A 16,694-nucleotide genomic window follows, 5' to 3' on the forward strand; every position below is an offset into this window, starting at 1 on the left:
AAAGCTCCAATGATGGTTAGCATTTTTTAGCGATATTTTTAAATTAAGGTTGTACACATTGTTTTTTTAGACATAATGATAGTGCACACTTAGTAGACTACAGTATAGTGTAAACGTCACTTTTTTATGCACTGGGAAACAAACCAAAATCATTTGCCTCACTTTATTGTGATACTTTATTCCAATGGTCTGGAACTAAACCCGCAATATCTCCACGGTATGCCTGTATTTTCTTTTAATAGTTGTATAGTTTTCATTCCTACATTTAGGTCTTTGATCCATTTTGAATTAATGTTTGTATACTAGTGAGCCAAAATTAGGGGTCGAATTTCGTTCTTTGCATGCGAATATCTGGTTGCCCCAGGACCATTTGTTCAAACAACTGTTGTTTCTCCTCATTGAATTGTCTTGGCACCCTTGTCAAAGATGAATTGACCATCAATGTATGGATTTATTTCTGGACTCTGAATTTTATTCCATTGAATTATGTGTCTGTTCTTATGCCAGTACCACTGTCTTGATTACGGTAGCGTTGTAGCAAATTTTGAAGTCAGGAAGTTTCCAACTATGTTCTTTTGCAAGATTGTTTGTTCTGTGTCCCTTGAACTTCCATGTGAATTTTAGGGATCAGCTCATCAATTTCTGCAAAGAAGTCAGGTGGGATTTGGATTTGGATTGAATCAAATCTGTACATCAATTTGGGATATATTAAACATCTTAATGTCTTTTGATCCATGAACATGGGGTATCTTTCCTTTTATTCAGGTCTTCTTTGCTTTCAACAGTGTTTTATAGTTTTCAGAGTATGAGTTTTTAATTTGTTTTGTTAAATTTATTCTTAAGTATTTTATTCCTTTGATGCTGTTGTAAATGGAATTTTTTTTTTTAAAGATTTATCTATTTATTTGAGAGAGAGGGAGAAAGAAGGAGAGAGGGAGGGAGGGAGGGACGGGAGGAACAGAGGGAGAGCAAGAATCCCTAGCAGGCTCCTCCCCGAGCATTGAGCCCGACGCAGGGCTCCATCTCAGGACTCTGAGATCATGACCTGAGCTGAAATCACGAGTCAGACGCTTAAGCAACTGAGCCACCCAGGTGCCCCAAATGGAATTGTTCTCTTAATTTCATTTTCAGTTTGTTCATTGCTACTCGACAGAAATAGTTGATTTTTGTATATTCATCTTGTTTCCTGTACCCCTGCTGAACTCATGTATTAGTTCTAATAGCTTTTTCGCAGATTCCTTAGGTTATTCTGTACACCAGCTCATAGCATCTGCCTTTATTGTTGTTTTTTTCTTGCTTAATTGCCCTGGTAGAATCTCCAGTTCAGTGTTGAATAGAAGTGCTATGAGAGCATACATCCTTGTTTTTGACGTTAGGAGAAAACCATCCAGCCTTTCACCATTAAGTATGATGTTAACTGTGTGTTTTTGTGGATAATCTTTATCAAGTTGAGGTAATTCCCTTCTAGTCCTACTTTGTTGAGTGTTTTTATTACGAAAAGGTGTTGAATTTAGTCAAATACTTTTTCTGCATCTATTGAGATGATAGTGTGGATTTTTTCCTTTATTAACATGGTGTAGGGGCACCTGGGTGGCTCAGTCGTTAAGCATCTGCTTCGGCTCAGGTCGTGATCCCAGGGTCCTGGGATCGAGCCCCGCATCAGGCTCCCTGCTGGGCGGGAAGCCTGCTTCTCCCTCTCCCACTCCCCCTGCTTGTGTTCCCTCTCTCGCTGTGTCTCTCTCTGTCAAATAAATAAATTAAAAAAAAATCTATAAAAAAAACCACCATGGTGTATTACATGATTGATTTTTGTATGTTGAACTAAGTATATCCCAGGAATGGTGTATACTTGGTCATGTGTATATTTCTCTTTCTGTGATGCTAGATTCAGTTTCCTAATATTTTGTTGGTGATTTGTGTGTCTATATGCCTAAGGGATATTTATCTGATGTCTTTGGTTTTGTGTCAGGGACTTACAGAATGACTTATGAAGCATTCCCTCCTCTTCTGTTTTTGGGAAGAATTTGTGAAGTATTGGTGTTAATTCTTTAAATGTTTGGTAGATTTGAAGCTAATGAAGCTGATCTCATCTTGAAATTTTCTTTGTGGCAATTTTTTCGATTACTAATTCAGTATCACTAAATGTCTGTTCAGATATTGTTTCTTTTTGAGTCAGTTTTGGTAATTCCTGTCTTCCTAGTGATTTGTCCGTTTCATCTGTTATCTAATTTATTCGTATATAGTTATAGCATTCATTGATTATTTTTTCATTGGTGTAAATATTTAAAGCTAAAAATTTCTACATGAGCCCTGCTTTAGTTAAAGCCCATAAATTATTTTTATCTATTTTTTATATCAGTTTTGAAATTTCAGTTTGTATTTCTTCCTTGATCCAACTGTTGTTAAGAGTTTTTAAAAACTTTTTTTGGTAGAAAGGCTCTTGTGTTTTCCGATTTTGCTATTTTTAGTTTGTTGTGTGTTTGAGTATGTATGATTTCAGAGAAATGTGATCTCTATTTTTTGAATTTGTTGAGGGTTTTTTTGGTTATGAATATTGCCATGGATATCTAAAAAATTTTTTTATTCATCATATGGTCTGTGTGTTCTCTGCTTTGAGGGTGAATATGTGTGTCTTTTTTCGGATAATCTGGAAGTCTTTAAAAAATTCTTTTCATGATCACTTTTATATCTTCAAATAGTCTTTATTACTGGATTAGCAGTTTTCTTTTCACCCTGGTGATAAAACATGAGGAAATCAGTGTTTTTGCACCTTGTCTTTTTGATACAGTATTTCTACATTGTTTATAATGTTTGCATGCATAGAGATGTTCTTATGCTAGATTAAATGGACTCTACTCACTTCCAGTTATTGGCCCGGCATTCTTTCTACAAGAAAGGCTAATTGGCACTTTCTCTAGGATCTGAGTTCATGTTTGAAAATGTTTGTTTATTGCTTTATACTTAAAGAACATCTGTTCTTTGCTAGGTCAAAGGACATTTTAAATTAAAATATGTGGTAAATGTTTCCAAAGTATGCCAACTTACACTCTTAAATAGTACCTGACCACTCTGCTAACGATTATTTCCTTTAGTCTTTGCCAGGGTGATAGGCATAAAATACATACTTCATTTTAGTTTGGGTTTGCAGTTCAGTTCTGCCCTTGTGTCTGAGATTGAGTGCCTTGTCAGGTACTTCAGAGCCCTTTGTCTTTGTGCTCCGGGCCAGTGTATTATGTCCACTTCTTGGTTTAGGAGGCCCTTTTTATATTAAGAAAATTACCTTTTAAAAAAAATTTTTTTATTATGTTAATCACCATACATTACATCATTAGTTTTTGATGTAGGGTTCCATGATTCATTGTTTGTGCATAACACACAGTGCTCCACGCAGAATGTGCCCCCTTCAATACCCATCACCAGGCTAACCCATCCCCCAACCTCCTCCCCTCTAGAACCCTCAGTTTGTTTTTCAGAGTCCATCGTCTCATGGTTTGTCTCCCCCTCCGACTTACTCCCCTTCATTCTTCCCCTCCTGCTATCTTCTTTTTCTTTTTTCTTAATATATGTTGTATTATTTGTTTCAGAAGTACAGATCTGTGATTCAACAGTCTTACACAATTCACAGTGCTCACCATAGCACATACCCTCCCCAATGTCTCTCACCCAGCCACCCCATCACTCCCACCCCCCAACACTCCAGCAACACTCAGTTTGTTTCCTGAGATTAAGAATTCCTCATATCAGTGAGGTCATATGATACATGTCTTTCTCTGATTGACTTATTTCACTCAGCATAACACCCTCCAGTTCCATCCATGTCGTTGCAAATGGCAAGATCTCATTCCTTTTTATGGCTGCATAATATTCCATTGTGTATATATACCACATCTTCTTTATCCATTCATCTGTCGATGGACATCTTGGCTCTTTCCACAGTTTGGCTCTTGTGGACATTGCTGCTATAAACATTGGGGTGCACGTACCCCTTCGGATCCCTACATTTGTATCTTTGGGGTAAATACCCAGTAGTGCAATTGCTGGATCGTATGGTAGCTCTATTTTCAACTGTTTGAGGAACCTCCATACTGTTTTCCAGAGTGGTTGCACCAGCTTGCATTCCCACCAACAGTGTAGGAGGGTTCCCCTTTCTCCGCATCCCCGCCAACATCTGTCGTTTCCTGACTTGTTAATTTTAGCCATTCTGACGGGTGTGAGGTGGTATCTCATTGAGGTTTTGATTTGGATTTCCCTGATGCCGAGCGATGTTGAGCACTTTTTCATGTTTCTGTTGGCCATTTGAATGTCTTCTTTGGAAAAATGTCTGTTCATGTCTTCTGCCCATTTCTTGATTGGATTATTTGTTCTTTGGGTGTTGAGTTGGATAAGTTCTTTATAGATTTTGGATACTAACCCTTTATCTGATATGTCATTTGCAAATATTTTCTCCCATTCTGTTGGTTGTCTTTTGGTTTTGTGGACTGTTTCTTTTGCTGTGCAAAAGCTTTTTATCTTGATGAAATCCCAATAGTTCATTTTTGCCCTTGCTTCCCTTGCCTTTGGCGCTGTTTCTAGGAAGAAGTTGCTGCGGCTGAGGTCAAAGAGGTTGCTACCTGTGTTCTCCTTGAGGATTTTGATGCACTCCTGTCTCACGTTTAGGTCTTTCAACCATTTGGAGTCTATTTTTGTGTGTGGTGTAAGGAAATGGTCCAGTTTCGTTCTTCTGCATGTGGCTGTCCAATTTTCCCAACACCATTTGTTGAAGAGACTGTCTTTTTGCCACTGGACATTCTTTCCTGCTTTGTCAAAGATGAGTTGACCATAGAGTTGAGGGTCCATTTCTGGGCTCTCGATTCTGTTCCATTGATCTATGTGTCTGTTTTTGTGCCAGTACCATACTGTCTTGATGATGACAGCTTTGTAATAGAGCTGGAAGTCCGGAATTGGGATGTCGCCAGCTTTGCTTTTCTTTTTCAAGATTCCTCTGGCTATTCGGGGTCTCTTCTGGTTCCCTACAGATTTTAGGATTATTTGTTCCATTTCTTTGAAAAAAGTGGATGGTATTTTGATGGGGATTGCACTGAATGTGTAGATTGCTCTCGGTAGCATTGACAACTTCACAATGTTTGTTCTTCCAATCCATGAGCATGGAACGTTTTTCCATTTCTGTGTGTCTTCTTCAATTTCTTTCATGAGTATTTTACAGTTTTCTGAGTACAGATCCTTTGCCTCTTTGGTTAAATTTATTCCTAGGTATCTTATGGTTTTGGGTGCAATTGTAAATGGGATCGACTCCTTGATTTGTCTCTCTTCTGTCTTGTTGTTGGTGTATAGGAATGCCACTGATTTCTGTGCATTGATTTTTATATCCTGCTACTTTACTGAATTGCTGTATGAGTTCTAGCAGTTTTGGGGTGGAATCTTTTGGGTTTCCACATACAGTATCATATCATCTGCAAAGAGTGAGAGTTTGACTTCCTCTTTGCCGATTTGGATGCCTTTGATTTCTTTTTGTTGTCTGATTGCTGTGGCTAGGACTTCTAATACTACGTTGAATAGCAGTGGTGATAGTGGACATCCCTGCTGCGTTCCTGACCTTAGGGGGAAAGCTCTCAGCTTTTCCCCATTGAGAATGATATTCGCTGTAGGTTTTTCATAGATGGCTTTTATGATATTGACGTATGTACCCTCTATCCCTATACTCTGAAGAGTTTTGATCAAGAAAGGGTGCTGTCCTTTGTCACATGCTTTTTCTGCATCTATTGAGAGGATCGTATGATTCTTGTTCTTTCTTTTGTTAATGTATTGTATCACGTTGATTGATTTGCAGATGTTGAACCAACTTGCCGCCCAGGGATAAATCCCACTTGGTCATGGTGAATAATCCTTTTAATGTACTGTTGGATCCTATGGGCTAGTATTTTGGTGAGAATTTTTGCATCCATGTTCATCAAGGATATTGGTCTGTAATTCTCCTTTTTGATGGGGTCTTTGTCTGGTTTTGAGATTAAGGTAATGGTGGCCTCATAAAATGAGTTTGGAAGTTTTCCTTCCATTTCTATTTTTTGGAACAGTTTCAGGAGAATAGGTATTCTTCTTTAAATGTTTGGTAGAATTCTCCTGGGAAGCCATCTGGCCCTGGGCTTTTGTTTGTTGGGAGATTTTTGATGACTGCTTCAATTTCCTTAGTGGTTGTAGGTCTGTTCAGGTTTTGTATTTCTTCCTGGTTTAATTGTGGTAGTTGATACATCTCTAGGAATGCATCCATTTCTTCCAGGTTATCTAATTTGCTGGCATAGAGTTGCTCATAATATGTTCTTATAATTGTTTGTATTTGGTGTTGGTTGTGATCTCTCCTCTTTCATTCATGATTTTGTTGATTGGGTCATTTTTCTTTTTGATAAGTCTGGCCAGGGGTTTATCAATCTTGTTAATTCTTTCAAAGAACCAGCTCCTAGTTTCGTTGATCTGTTCTACTGTTCTTTTGGTTTCTATTTCATTGATTTCTGCTCTGATCTTTATTATTTCTCTTCTCCTTCTGGATTTAGGCTTTATTTGCTGTTCTTTCTCCAGCTCCTTTAGGTGTAGGTTTAGGTTGTGTATTTGAGACCTTTCTTGAGAAAGGTCTTGTATTGCTATATACTTTCCTCTCAGGACTGCCTTTGCTGTATCCCAAAGATTTTGAACTGTTGTGTTTTCATTTTTATTGGTTTCCATGAATTTTTTAAATTCTTCTTTAATTTCCTGGTTGACCCATTCATTCTTTAGTAGGATGCTCTTTAGCCTCCATGTATCTGAGTTCTTTCCGGCTTTCCTCTTGTGATTGCGTTCTAGTTTCAAAGCATTGTGGTCTGAAAATATGCAGGGAATAATCCCGGTCTTTTGGTACCAGTAGAGACCTGATTTGTGACCTAGGATGGGATCTATTCTGGAGAATGTTCCATGGGCACTAGAGAAGAATGTGTATTCTGTTGCTTTGGGATGGAATGTTCTGAATATGTCTGTGAAGTCCATTTGGTCCAGTGTGTCATTTAAAGTCTTTATTTCCTTGTTGATCTTTTGCTTAGATCATCTGTCCATTTCAGTGAGGGGGGTGTTAAAGTCCCCCACTATTATTGTATTGTTGTCTATGTGTTTCTTTGCTTTTGTTATTAATTGTCTTATATAATTGGCTGCTCCCACGTTAGGGGCATAGATATTTACAATTGTTAGATCTTCTTGTTGGATAGACCCTTTAAGGAGGATATAGTGTCCTTCCTCATCTCTTATTACAGTCTTTGGTTTAAAATCTAATTTGTCTGATATAAGGATTGCCACCCCAGCTTTCTTTTGGTGTCCATTAGCATGGTAAATGGTTTTCCACCCCCTCACTTTCAATGTGGGGGTGTCTTTGGGTCTAAAATGAGTCTCTTGCAGACAGCACATCGATGGGTCTTGTTTTTTAATCCAATCTGATAGCCTGTGTCTTTTGATTGGGGCATTTAGCCCATTTACATTCAGGGTAACTATTGAAAGATACGAATTTAGTGCCATTGTATTGCCTGTAAGGTGACTGTTACTGTATATTGTCTGTGTTCCTTTCTGATCTATGCTGCTTTTAGGCTCTCTCTTTGCTTAGAGGACCCCTTTCAATATTTCTTGTAGGGCTGGTTTCGTGTTTGCAAATTCCTTTAGTTTTTGTTTGTCCTGGAAGCTTTTTATCTCTCCTTCTATTTTCAATGACAGCCTAGCTGGATATAGTATTCTTGGCTGCATATTTTTCTCGTTTAGTGCTCTGAAGATATCATGTCAGTCCTTTCTGGCCTGCCAGGTCTCTGTGGATAGGTCTGTTGCCAATCTAATATTTCTACCATTGTGGGTTACATATCTCTTCTCCCGAGCTGCTTTCAGGATTTTCTTTGTCTCTGAGACTCGTAAGTTTTACTATTATTTGTCGGGGTGTTGACCTATTTTTATTGATTTTGAGAGGGGTTCTCTGTGCCTCCTGGATTTTGATGCCTGTTTCCTTCCTCACATTAGGGAAGTTCTCTGCTATAATTTGCTCCAATATACCTTCTGCCCCTCTCTCTCTTTCTTCTTCTTCTGGGATCCCAGTTATTCTAATGTTGTTTCATCTTATCGTATCGCTTCTCTCTTGAATTCTGCCCTCGTGATCCAGTAGTTGTTTATCTCTCTTTTTCTCAGCCTCTTTATTTTCCATCATTTGGTCTTCTATATCGCTGATTCTCTCTTCTGCCTCATTTATCCTAGCAGTTAGTGCCCCCATTTTTGATTGCACCTCATTAATAGCCTTTTTGATTTCGACTTGGTTAGTTTTAGTTAGTTAGTTTTAGTTCTTTTATTTCTCCAAAAAGCGTTTCTCTAATAACTTCCACGCTTTTTTCAAGCCCAGCTAGTATCTTTAAAGTCATGTTTCTGAACTCTAGGTCCGACATTGTACTAATGTCCGTATTGAGTAGGTCCCTGGCTGACAGTACTACCTCTTGTTCTTTTTGCTGAGGTGATTTTTTTCTTCTTGTCATTTGTCCAGAGGAGAATAGATGAATGAGAGAACAAAATGCTAACAGATTAACAACGTCCCCAGCAAATATACTCTATACAAATCAGAAAAGACCTGAAACCAGGGGAAAAGAAAGGGAAAGAAAGAGAAAAGAAAGAGAAAAAACAAACAAACAAAAAGAGAAAGATAAAAACAAAAACAGAACAATACAAAAAAAACCAGAATATGATCAAATATGATCAGGCTAGTGCATAGATCAGTGCCACACACTAGATTTTGCACGTAGTTTGGTCTGTTAGAAAAAAGTGCCTCCTAAAATTTTAAAGGAAGAAAGACTTATATATACAAAATAAGGGTTGATACAATGAAGGGATGGAAGATGACTGTAAAGATGAAAATTATAAAAGATTTTATAAAAGGAATTGATAAGAGGTTTGAAAAAAGAAAGAAGAAGGTTTAAAAAAAAAAAGAGAATGTGATGAGGCAGGAGACTAGAACAAAGCCATACACTAGTGATTTAGGGTATATTTTGATCTATTAGAAGAAACTGTATCTCAAAATTTTAAAAAGAGAACAACATATATATATATGCCAAAAATAAGGGTAACTACTATGAAGGGATAAAATATGACTCTAAAAATGAAAAATAAAAAATGTTTTTTTAGAAAAGGGATTGATAAGATGTTGGTTGAAAAAGGGAAAAAGAAAAATAAAAAAAAGTTAAAAAAATTAACTGAAAAACTAATGAATCAGCGTAAAAAGAAGCCATGAATTCTATGTGCAGTATTCCCCTAGCGCTGGAGTTCTCCCGTTCTCCTTGATCGGTAAACTTGGTCTTGGCTTGCTGGCTGTTCGTGCTGATCTTCTGGGGGAGGGGCCTGTTGCCGTGGTTCCCAAATGTCTTTGCCGGAGGCGGAATTGCCCGGCCCTTGTCAGTCCGGCCTAAGCAATCTGCTCAGGTTTGCTCTCAGGAGCTTTTGTTCCCTGCAAGCTCTCGGTACAGCTTTGGAGGACCAGGGTGAAAATGGTGGCCTCCCGATCTCCACCCCGAGGAGCTGAGAACTCGGGGCCCCGCTCTTCAGTGCGCCCCCAGAGAAAAGCAGTCATTCCCGTCTCCCCGGTCTCCGGCCGCACTCCGTGCTCACCCAGCCTGTGACCGAGCATTTCTATCTCTGGCACCCGACCCCGTGTGTAGTCTCCAAACCCAACAGATCCCTGCAGTGCGCTCCCGCGCCGCTCCTCTCCGGGGAGGAAGGGGAGTCTCCCCGGATCTGCCGCTTGTTGGGTCCCTGCTGGAGGAGCAGTGGCCCGACTGGGCCGCGATCACAGTTTATGGCAACCCCGAGCTGAGAGCCCACGCCTCGGCTCCGTCTCTGCAGCCGGCTTCCCTGCTCCAATACCTGGGAGCTCTGCCACACTCAGGCAACCCCCGTCTTTCTGTGACCCCAAGGGTCCTGAGGCCACACTGTCCCGGGAGGGTTCCACCCCCGCTTAGCCACTGGAGTGACGTCCCTCAGCGGAGCCGGCTTCTAAAAGGTCCGATTTGTGCTCCGCGGCTCTAGCACTTGCCAGAAGCCGCCGACGGAGGCCCCTCCCCCGCCGTCTATCCTCCCGAATATCGCCTCGGATTCACTTCTCCGCACGTCCTACCTTCCAGTAAGTGGTCGCTTTTCTGTTCAGAGAGTTGTTGCTATTCTTTTCTTCGATCTCCTGTTGAGTTCGTAGGTGTTCAGAATGGTTTGATCCCTATCCAGCTGAATTCCTGAGACCAAACGAAATCCAGGTCTCCTACTCCTCCGCCATCTTGCTCTGCCCCTCAAGAAAATTACCCTTTTGTGTCATTTGAGATACAAGTGTTTTTTTTTTCCTAGTTGTGTGTGTGTTTTTATTTTGTTTATGATATTTATTACTACCTGGAAAATGTTAATTTTGCGTTGCCTAGTCTTCATTAGTCTTTAGTTTCATGGCTTCTGGAATTTGTGCCCTGTTTAGGAAGGCATAGCCCCACTATGAGATAATTTTTAAAAATTTATATTTTCTTGTAGTAATAATAAATTTTCCTCCATATATTTTTGAGCCACAAATTATGAAGAATTTGTATTGGCATGATGTATTAAATGGGTCTCTGATGTAACATTTTTTCACATGGCAGCCAGTTGTCTCAGCAATATTTTTTGATCAATCCATGGGTATTTAATTTTGGAAATCATCAGTGTAGCAGTGGGAGCAGATGGAATCCCCTAGCAGTATATTACTGAGGGAGAAAAGAGGGCCTAGGCCTGAGTCTTGAAAGAATCCCAGAATATCAGTTTTTGTTTGAGGAGGATGAGCCAACACATGAAATCGGGAAGGAGCACCACAGAGATAGGAAGCGAGGAGCCTGGGAACTCAGGAATCGAGGATCTCAAGTGGAAGGGAGAGGCTGGCTGAGTGGAAGTTCTTGAGAGGCTCAGTAAGATGGGGACTGGCTGTCGCTGATCAGATCCAGCCCCATGGACATCACAGAGACCTGGGTGATTGCTCTTTGGCGAAGTGGTGAGGGAGGTGCTAGGTTCAAGTGGGTTCAAAAGGGAGTACAAGGTGGGAGATGGCAAATGGTGACAGTTGTTTCAAGAAGCATATCTGTGGGTGGGAGAGCAAAGACCCCTTTGAGGAAGGTTTTTAAAGGTGGGAGAAGTTTTTGCATGCTTCAGTGCTCATAGGAAGCATCCCGTGAAGAGGGTGAGCCAGAGGCAACAGGTGAAGGAGATGGTCAGCAGTGGAAGGTTCCCAAGAAGAGGGCACAAGACCTCAGTCTGAGACAGAGGGACCTGCCCAAAGTAGAAGAGACCACTTGTAATGTTGCAGCAGGAGGAATGAAGGCAAGGCTGGAGGCAGAACTGTGTTCACCTCTTCTTGTCTTTAGAGTAGCAGTAGGTTAAAAACTGATGATACTGGTGGGATGGATGGTGCCTGTTAGGTTCGGCAGGAGTCAAGGTCGTGTCCTTGAGTTGCTGGCTGAGGTAAAGGTGGGAGAAACATATTGCAGATCCAGAAGATCATCCCCATCCGGTTCCAAATTAGGACCTTTGGCTTAGCTGCTGTATGGGGCATGGCGAGGCGGGGCGGGTGTAGAGGTTCTGGGAGCTCGGGCCCAAGGGTCCAGCTTCTCATAGCCCATGGCTCCCCGGCCCCGCTTTCCACTTGGGCTTTGCTTGCTATCCCACCGACCCCAGCTCTACCCACGGCCCCAGTCCTCCCGCCACAGTCGTAGAGAGGTTCCCCCCTGCACCTCCACAGCCCATACCCACTGATGCTCTGTGCTGGGACTTCTGAGGCTCCGTTTGTTCTGATCCCTTTTGGGAGCTCTCCTACAAGCCATCTTTGAGCCTGTGGCTTGAAGCATAAGGAGAGATTGTCCAGGGACTGGTTTCTGTTGCTCTTGACTTCTTGGGGGCATCCAGCCTTCTGTAATCCCGGTGGGGAAGATCTTTTTGATTGAGGCTTTGTGTTGGAAACTGTTGGCACAGTTCAGAGGCAGAGGAGATAATTCTGCACGGGCTTTCTGGTGCTCTGCTTTTCTCTTTATCTGCCTTTGATCTGATCCTGAGCATCTTCTTTTCTGCAGGGGGACATAAACTTGCCTGATTCCAGTGACTCCTGGATAGGGGATGTTCGGGGCAGTTCCACAGTGAGGAACAGTCACCTGAGTCTGGCCGGGTCCACGTGGAAGAGCTTAGCTTACGGTGAGTGGAGGGGGTGGTGAGGGCACATGGCTATCTGCCTGGTTTGGGGACTTCGGGGGCTGAAGTCTGCTAGATCCTAGGGAGTCACTAGCCTGAGATTATCAGCCCCAAGTTACTGTCCCTCAGGAGGCTGTTGCTGCCCTGAGGCCTTGATGCTCATGCTGTCTCATGGCCTCGCCCATTCGTTGTAGGCCACAGAACCTCCCTGGGCAGCTGCTGCACTTCTCCGTCCAGCCTCTCCAGCCTGGGGACCTGCTTCTCCTCCTCCTATCAGGACTTGGCCAAGCACATCGTAGACCTCTCTGTTGCTGATGTGAGGAACTGTTTCCCTTGTCCCCATGGTTCCTTTGTCAGACCCGTGCTGGGTGGGGAGGAGGGGAAACGAGGGAACGAGCGGGGCACACGAGGGCCAGCAAGGCTGCTAGCGGCTCTTCATGTTGACAGAAGGGGAGTTCAGTGCATGCTGGCCGGAGGGAACGGCTAACCCAAGGGTCTGGCTTGTACTGTGCCCGCTAATGTGGGTGTGATCACTCTGCCCCCAGGTAATGGCTGCTTGCTCCAGTGATCTGCACAACCTCTTCAGCCGCCAGGCAGCAGCTGGCTGGAAGTAAGTGCCTTTGTCCAGCGTCTTGTCCTGGCCAGCTGTCTGTCCTGCTTGTCCTCTCTCCTTTCCCTTCTCTGCCCTGGCTTCCTTGAGTCCCTCACCCCGAGCTGCGACTCGCTGAACCTGGAGCCCAGTTTTTACCTCTTCTTCCTCTTCCCCACCCTCGGTGTTCCCCAGCTATCAGGGTGAGGAGCAGGAGGTCCAGCTTTACTACAAGATGTTTTCTTCTACTCGGCATGGCTTCCTGGGGGCAAGCGTGGTGTCCCAGCCACTGTCTCACGTATGGGCAGCTGTGAGTGACCCCACCCTGTGGCCACTGTACCACAAGCCCATCCAGACAGCAAGGCTGCATCATCGAGTGACCAACAGCATCAACCTGGGTGAGCCCGGGGAAGGCTTCCCGTGGGCCGTGGCCAGGGGACAGAGGGAGCAGGGTTGGAGGCAGCCCTCTTGGGAGGCCAGATACTCAGACGACCTCTGGATCACTCAGGCTAGGTCTGCCTGTCAGGTTGCAGAATGGTGGGATATCGGGGGTGCTTCTGGGCTGGGAAGGCCGTCCACACACCTCCTGACTCTCCCCATTCCTGACCCTCCAGTATACTTGGTGTGCAATACTGCCCTTTGTGCCCTGAAGCAGCCACGGGATTTCTGCTGCGTCTGCGTGGAAGCCAAAGAGGTGCCTGTTTTGCTGGTGGTAAAGACACTGTGGGCAGACCTTGGGCTGGAGTGCTGGGAGAGGCGGTCATCGTGGGCATCAGGTCCTCCGGGCAAAGGAGGTTTGGGCGGGCGTGAGGATGGCTTAGAGGCTGTCTGCACTGCAGCCTGTCCCTGTCTGACCGCCATCACTCTCTGTCCCCAGGGGCACCTGTCTGTCATGGCAGCTCAGTCTGTTTATGACACATCCATGCCGAGACCTAGCAGGGAGATGGTCCGAGGGGAGATCCTGCCCAGTGCCTGGGTCCTACAGCCTGTCACCATGGAAGGAAAGGAGATCACCAGAGTCATCTACTTGGCCCAGGTGATCCTCCCGGTGTGGCTGGCGGCACGGAATGCCTTAGTTTGGCCCCGACACCCCATGGGAGTTTTCTCTTGAGCTGCTTGACACCCTGCAGTGCCTAGGCCCTGTGTCCCAAGAGCTGGAGGCTTCTTGGGTCACCGTAAGGGGCCGGTCAGTGGGGAACTGAGGCAGGAGGGGGACAGAGTTGCTCCGTCACCGAAGTGTGCAGCGTCCTCCAGAGATAGAGGAATCATGACAAGGGAGGAGCCGCAGCCTCAGTAGAGCAGAGCGAGCACGACCCGGTCTGTTTCCTCTCCACTCCCAGCTCCCCACCGTGACCTTCATCAGCAGGAGGGGAAGCCCATGCCAAGATCTGAGCAGCAGAGCCCAGAGGCCTGTAAACTCTGGAAGCGCAGACAGTCGGAGGAGCTCTTCCCGTCACAACAGCCTGGGTGGCTCCTTGTGCCTGTCGGGTGCCTGGCACGGTCTCCTACGTCCGTTCACACCTTCACCTCTTCCTTCTCTGCTTAATTTCAGGTGGAACTTGGCGCGCCAGGCTTCCCCCCCCAGCTCCTAAGCTCCTTCATCAAACAGCAGCCGCTGGTGATAGCCAGACTGGCTTCCTTCCTTGGTAGTTAGCATCTTCCCGTCAAGATGGTGCTGCAGAGATGCAGGCCCAGGAAGCGCCGGTGACATGAGGGTGGCTCTTGTCACTGTACCACGATGCAAGGAGAGGCCAGGCTGCCGGCTGTGGGTAACCAGGCAGCCAGCACTCAGACCGAGTTGCCGGCAAAGCCCCATCAGTACCTGGGTCACAGCTGGCGCCTCTGCAGAGTGAGGGGACCTGAGCTCCTGGCCCTGGCTGGCCAGAGTGAAAGCAGCTCAACTCACCGTTTTGGACTTCTCACCTTTCCTGTCCCTGGGACCCTGTGGCAGACAAGCTGCTCGAAGACCAGGATAAGCGAACTGGGAGAGGGCGGGACCAAGCTTCCTTGCTCCGCTGGCCCAGCGCTTGGGCAGGGAGGGAAGCAAGCAGCCATTGGCCAGGACTGCTCGGAATCTGCCTCCGGCGTTCAGCTCCACTGTGGAATGGAGTATTGGAAAATAGCAAACCAGAAAAATGGTTTAAAAAAACAGCTGCACAAACCACAACAATGTTCAGAATCGTTTCTCCTTGGGTTTTTTACAAAATGCTTTATTAATTTTTGCTTCCCCCCCCCACCTTCCCTCACAGGAGAGGACAGTTGGGTCTTTGCCTCCTTCAGAGTAATGAGCAATGCTTAGTCTTGGAGCCATCACTCCAGAGCTCAGAATGGGAAGACCACTGTAGAAGCAGTTTGGACACATTTGGGGTCAAAGAGGGGAATCTAGCTCTTTGAGGAGGGGTGGGGGTGGCTGAAAAGTTGCTTTTCGAAGACTGGAGAGAAGATACTAGAACTCCTAGAGGAAGTATGTAATTTGTTAGGAGGAAATTCAGTTCCGTTCCTCACCTCCCGCAGAGCCTTGGCGCCAGCCTTCAGTGGTCTCTTGAGCATCCATGCTGCTGGGGCAGGATGTGCTATTCTAGGAGGGGTGGGGAATGGGCTCGGTTTTCTTGTACCTCAACCTGGCTGAACTTGAGCTTTGAGTATTCTGTATGGTTATGTGGAAGTGGTTGGGGTGGGAGAAAGTCCCAGCTTCCATTCTGGTGCCTACAATCTTTGGTGGAAGAGGGGGACCATATGGGGTTTGAAAAGATGTGGTGAAAAGGTTAGTTTCTGTATGGTACAGCGCAGATTTCTTAGAAGTGTTTGCAGGATTTTTTTTCTTTTACCTCAAATTGTTACTTATGTAAGATTGATTGAAGGCTTTTTAAATTGCCTTTAAATGTATTTTTCTGGTTAATTTTTTGGTATATTTAACACCCTATTTATGTACTCCCATCTCTTTTCATATAAATTTCTTAAGACTATTGATTGAAAAAGTCAGAACATTTGCAAATTAGAAGTCCGTGGTGTCCTTTCATTTAGTGGAGACTACTGTTACCATTTGAGCTCAGAATTTAGCCTCGAGATGATGATGGCAACAACTGCTCATGGCCCAGTTCCAAGCGATATGGTTCACACTAATATACTCAGTTCTTCCCATGAGCTCAGCAGGGCTTTGCTTGTGAAAAGCAACCCGAGCAGTTGGCCAACTGGAGCCAGCTGGAGCCCAGATAAGCACGTGAGAGAGGATACCAGAGCAGGCACTGCCCCACATTGGCGACCACAACCCCCGGAAGGAAGCTCTTTTAACAGGTGAGCACCTCTGGGCTTCTGGGCAGAGCCGCCATTGGGAATCTGAACATATGGGTCGCCCAGGAGCGACCCTATCCCCTTACTGAGAGCCACACACCTGGCCTGAGTCGGCAATCTAAGGAATATCAGCTGAGGCTGATGTTGTATTCACGATAGTCCAGGGACCCAGCTCTAAATGATCATGAGGAAGTCAAATTTTGATTTCGATGGGTGGCGTTCAGACTTCATCAGAATCACCTGGAGAACTTGTTATACCCGAGTTTCTGACTGACTGGGCCTGGAGAGGGGCCAACGTATGTGTAGTTCTAGGCAGTCCTAGGTGATCCTGAGGCTGCTGGTCTGGGGACCACACTTTGAAAAGCACTGTTTTAGACAATTTGTAGAGAGCAGATACATAGAAAGGGACCTGTTTCGTTCACTAGTTCATTAGCTGTGATTCCTAAGTTAAAGGCCCACTCCCCTAGAGTGGGCCTTTAAGATTCACACAGGCCCCTGGTGAGTTTCCCAAATTGGGCCCGTGCTACACTGAACTGAGCGGGCCTGAACCCAGCATGCGTGCGGCTTCTGGCCTGCCTCCAGCCCTGCCCACCTG

At 44.7% G+C, this 16,694-nt stretch overlaps 1 protein-coding gene across 1 annotated transcript in view; it reads left to right on the forward strand.

The window, feature by feature from the left end:
• Nucleotides 1-16,182, forward strand: part of STARD9 (StAR related lipid transfer domain containing 9) — a 134,878-nt gene extending 118,696 nt beyond the window's left edge. The window contains 7 exon segments of the mRNA XM_027569243.2: nucleotides 12,105-12,222; nucleotides 12,414-12,535; nucleotides 12,765-12,829; nucleotides 13,004-13,206; nucleotides 13,423-13,502; nucleotides 13,686-13,844; nucleotides 14,361-16,182. Of these exon segments, the coding sequence (XP_027425044.2) occupies nucleotides 12,105-12,222; nucleotides 12,414-12,535; nucleotides 12,765-12,829; nucleotides 13,004-13,206; nucleotides 13,423-13,502; nucleotides 13,686-13,844; nucleotides 14,361-14,462 (849 nt within the window). The 3' untranslated portion in view covers nucleotides 14,463-16,182.
• The last annotated feature ends 512 nt before the right edge of the window (nucleotides 16,183-16,694 follow it).

This window comes from Zalophus californianus, chromosome 6 (genome assembly GCF_009762305.2).
Source record: "Zalophus californianus isolate mZalCal1 chromosome 6, mZalCal1.pri.v2, whole genome shotgun sequence".
In the NCBI taxonomy this organism is placed as follows: Eukaryota; Metazoa; Chordata; class Mammalia; order Carnivora; family Otariidae; genus Zalophus; species Zalophus californianus.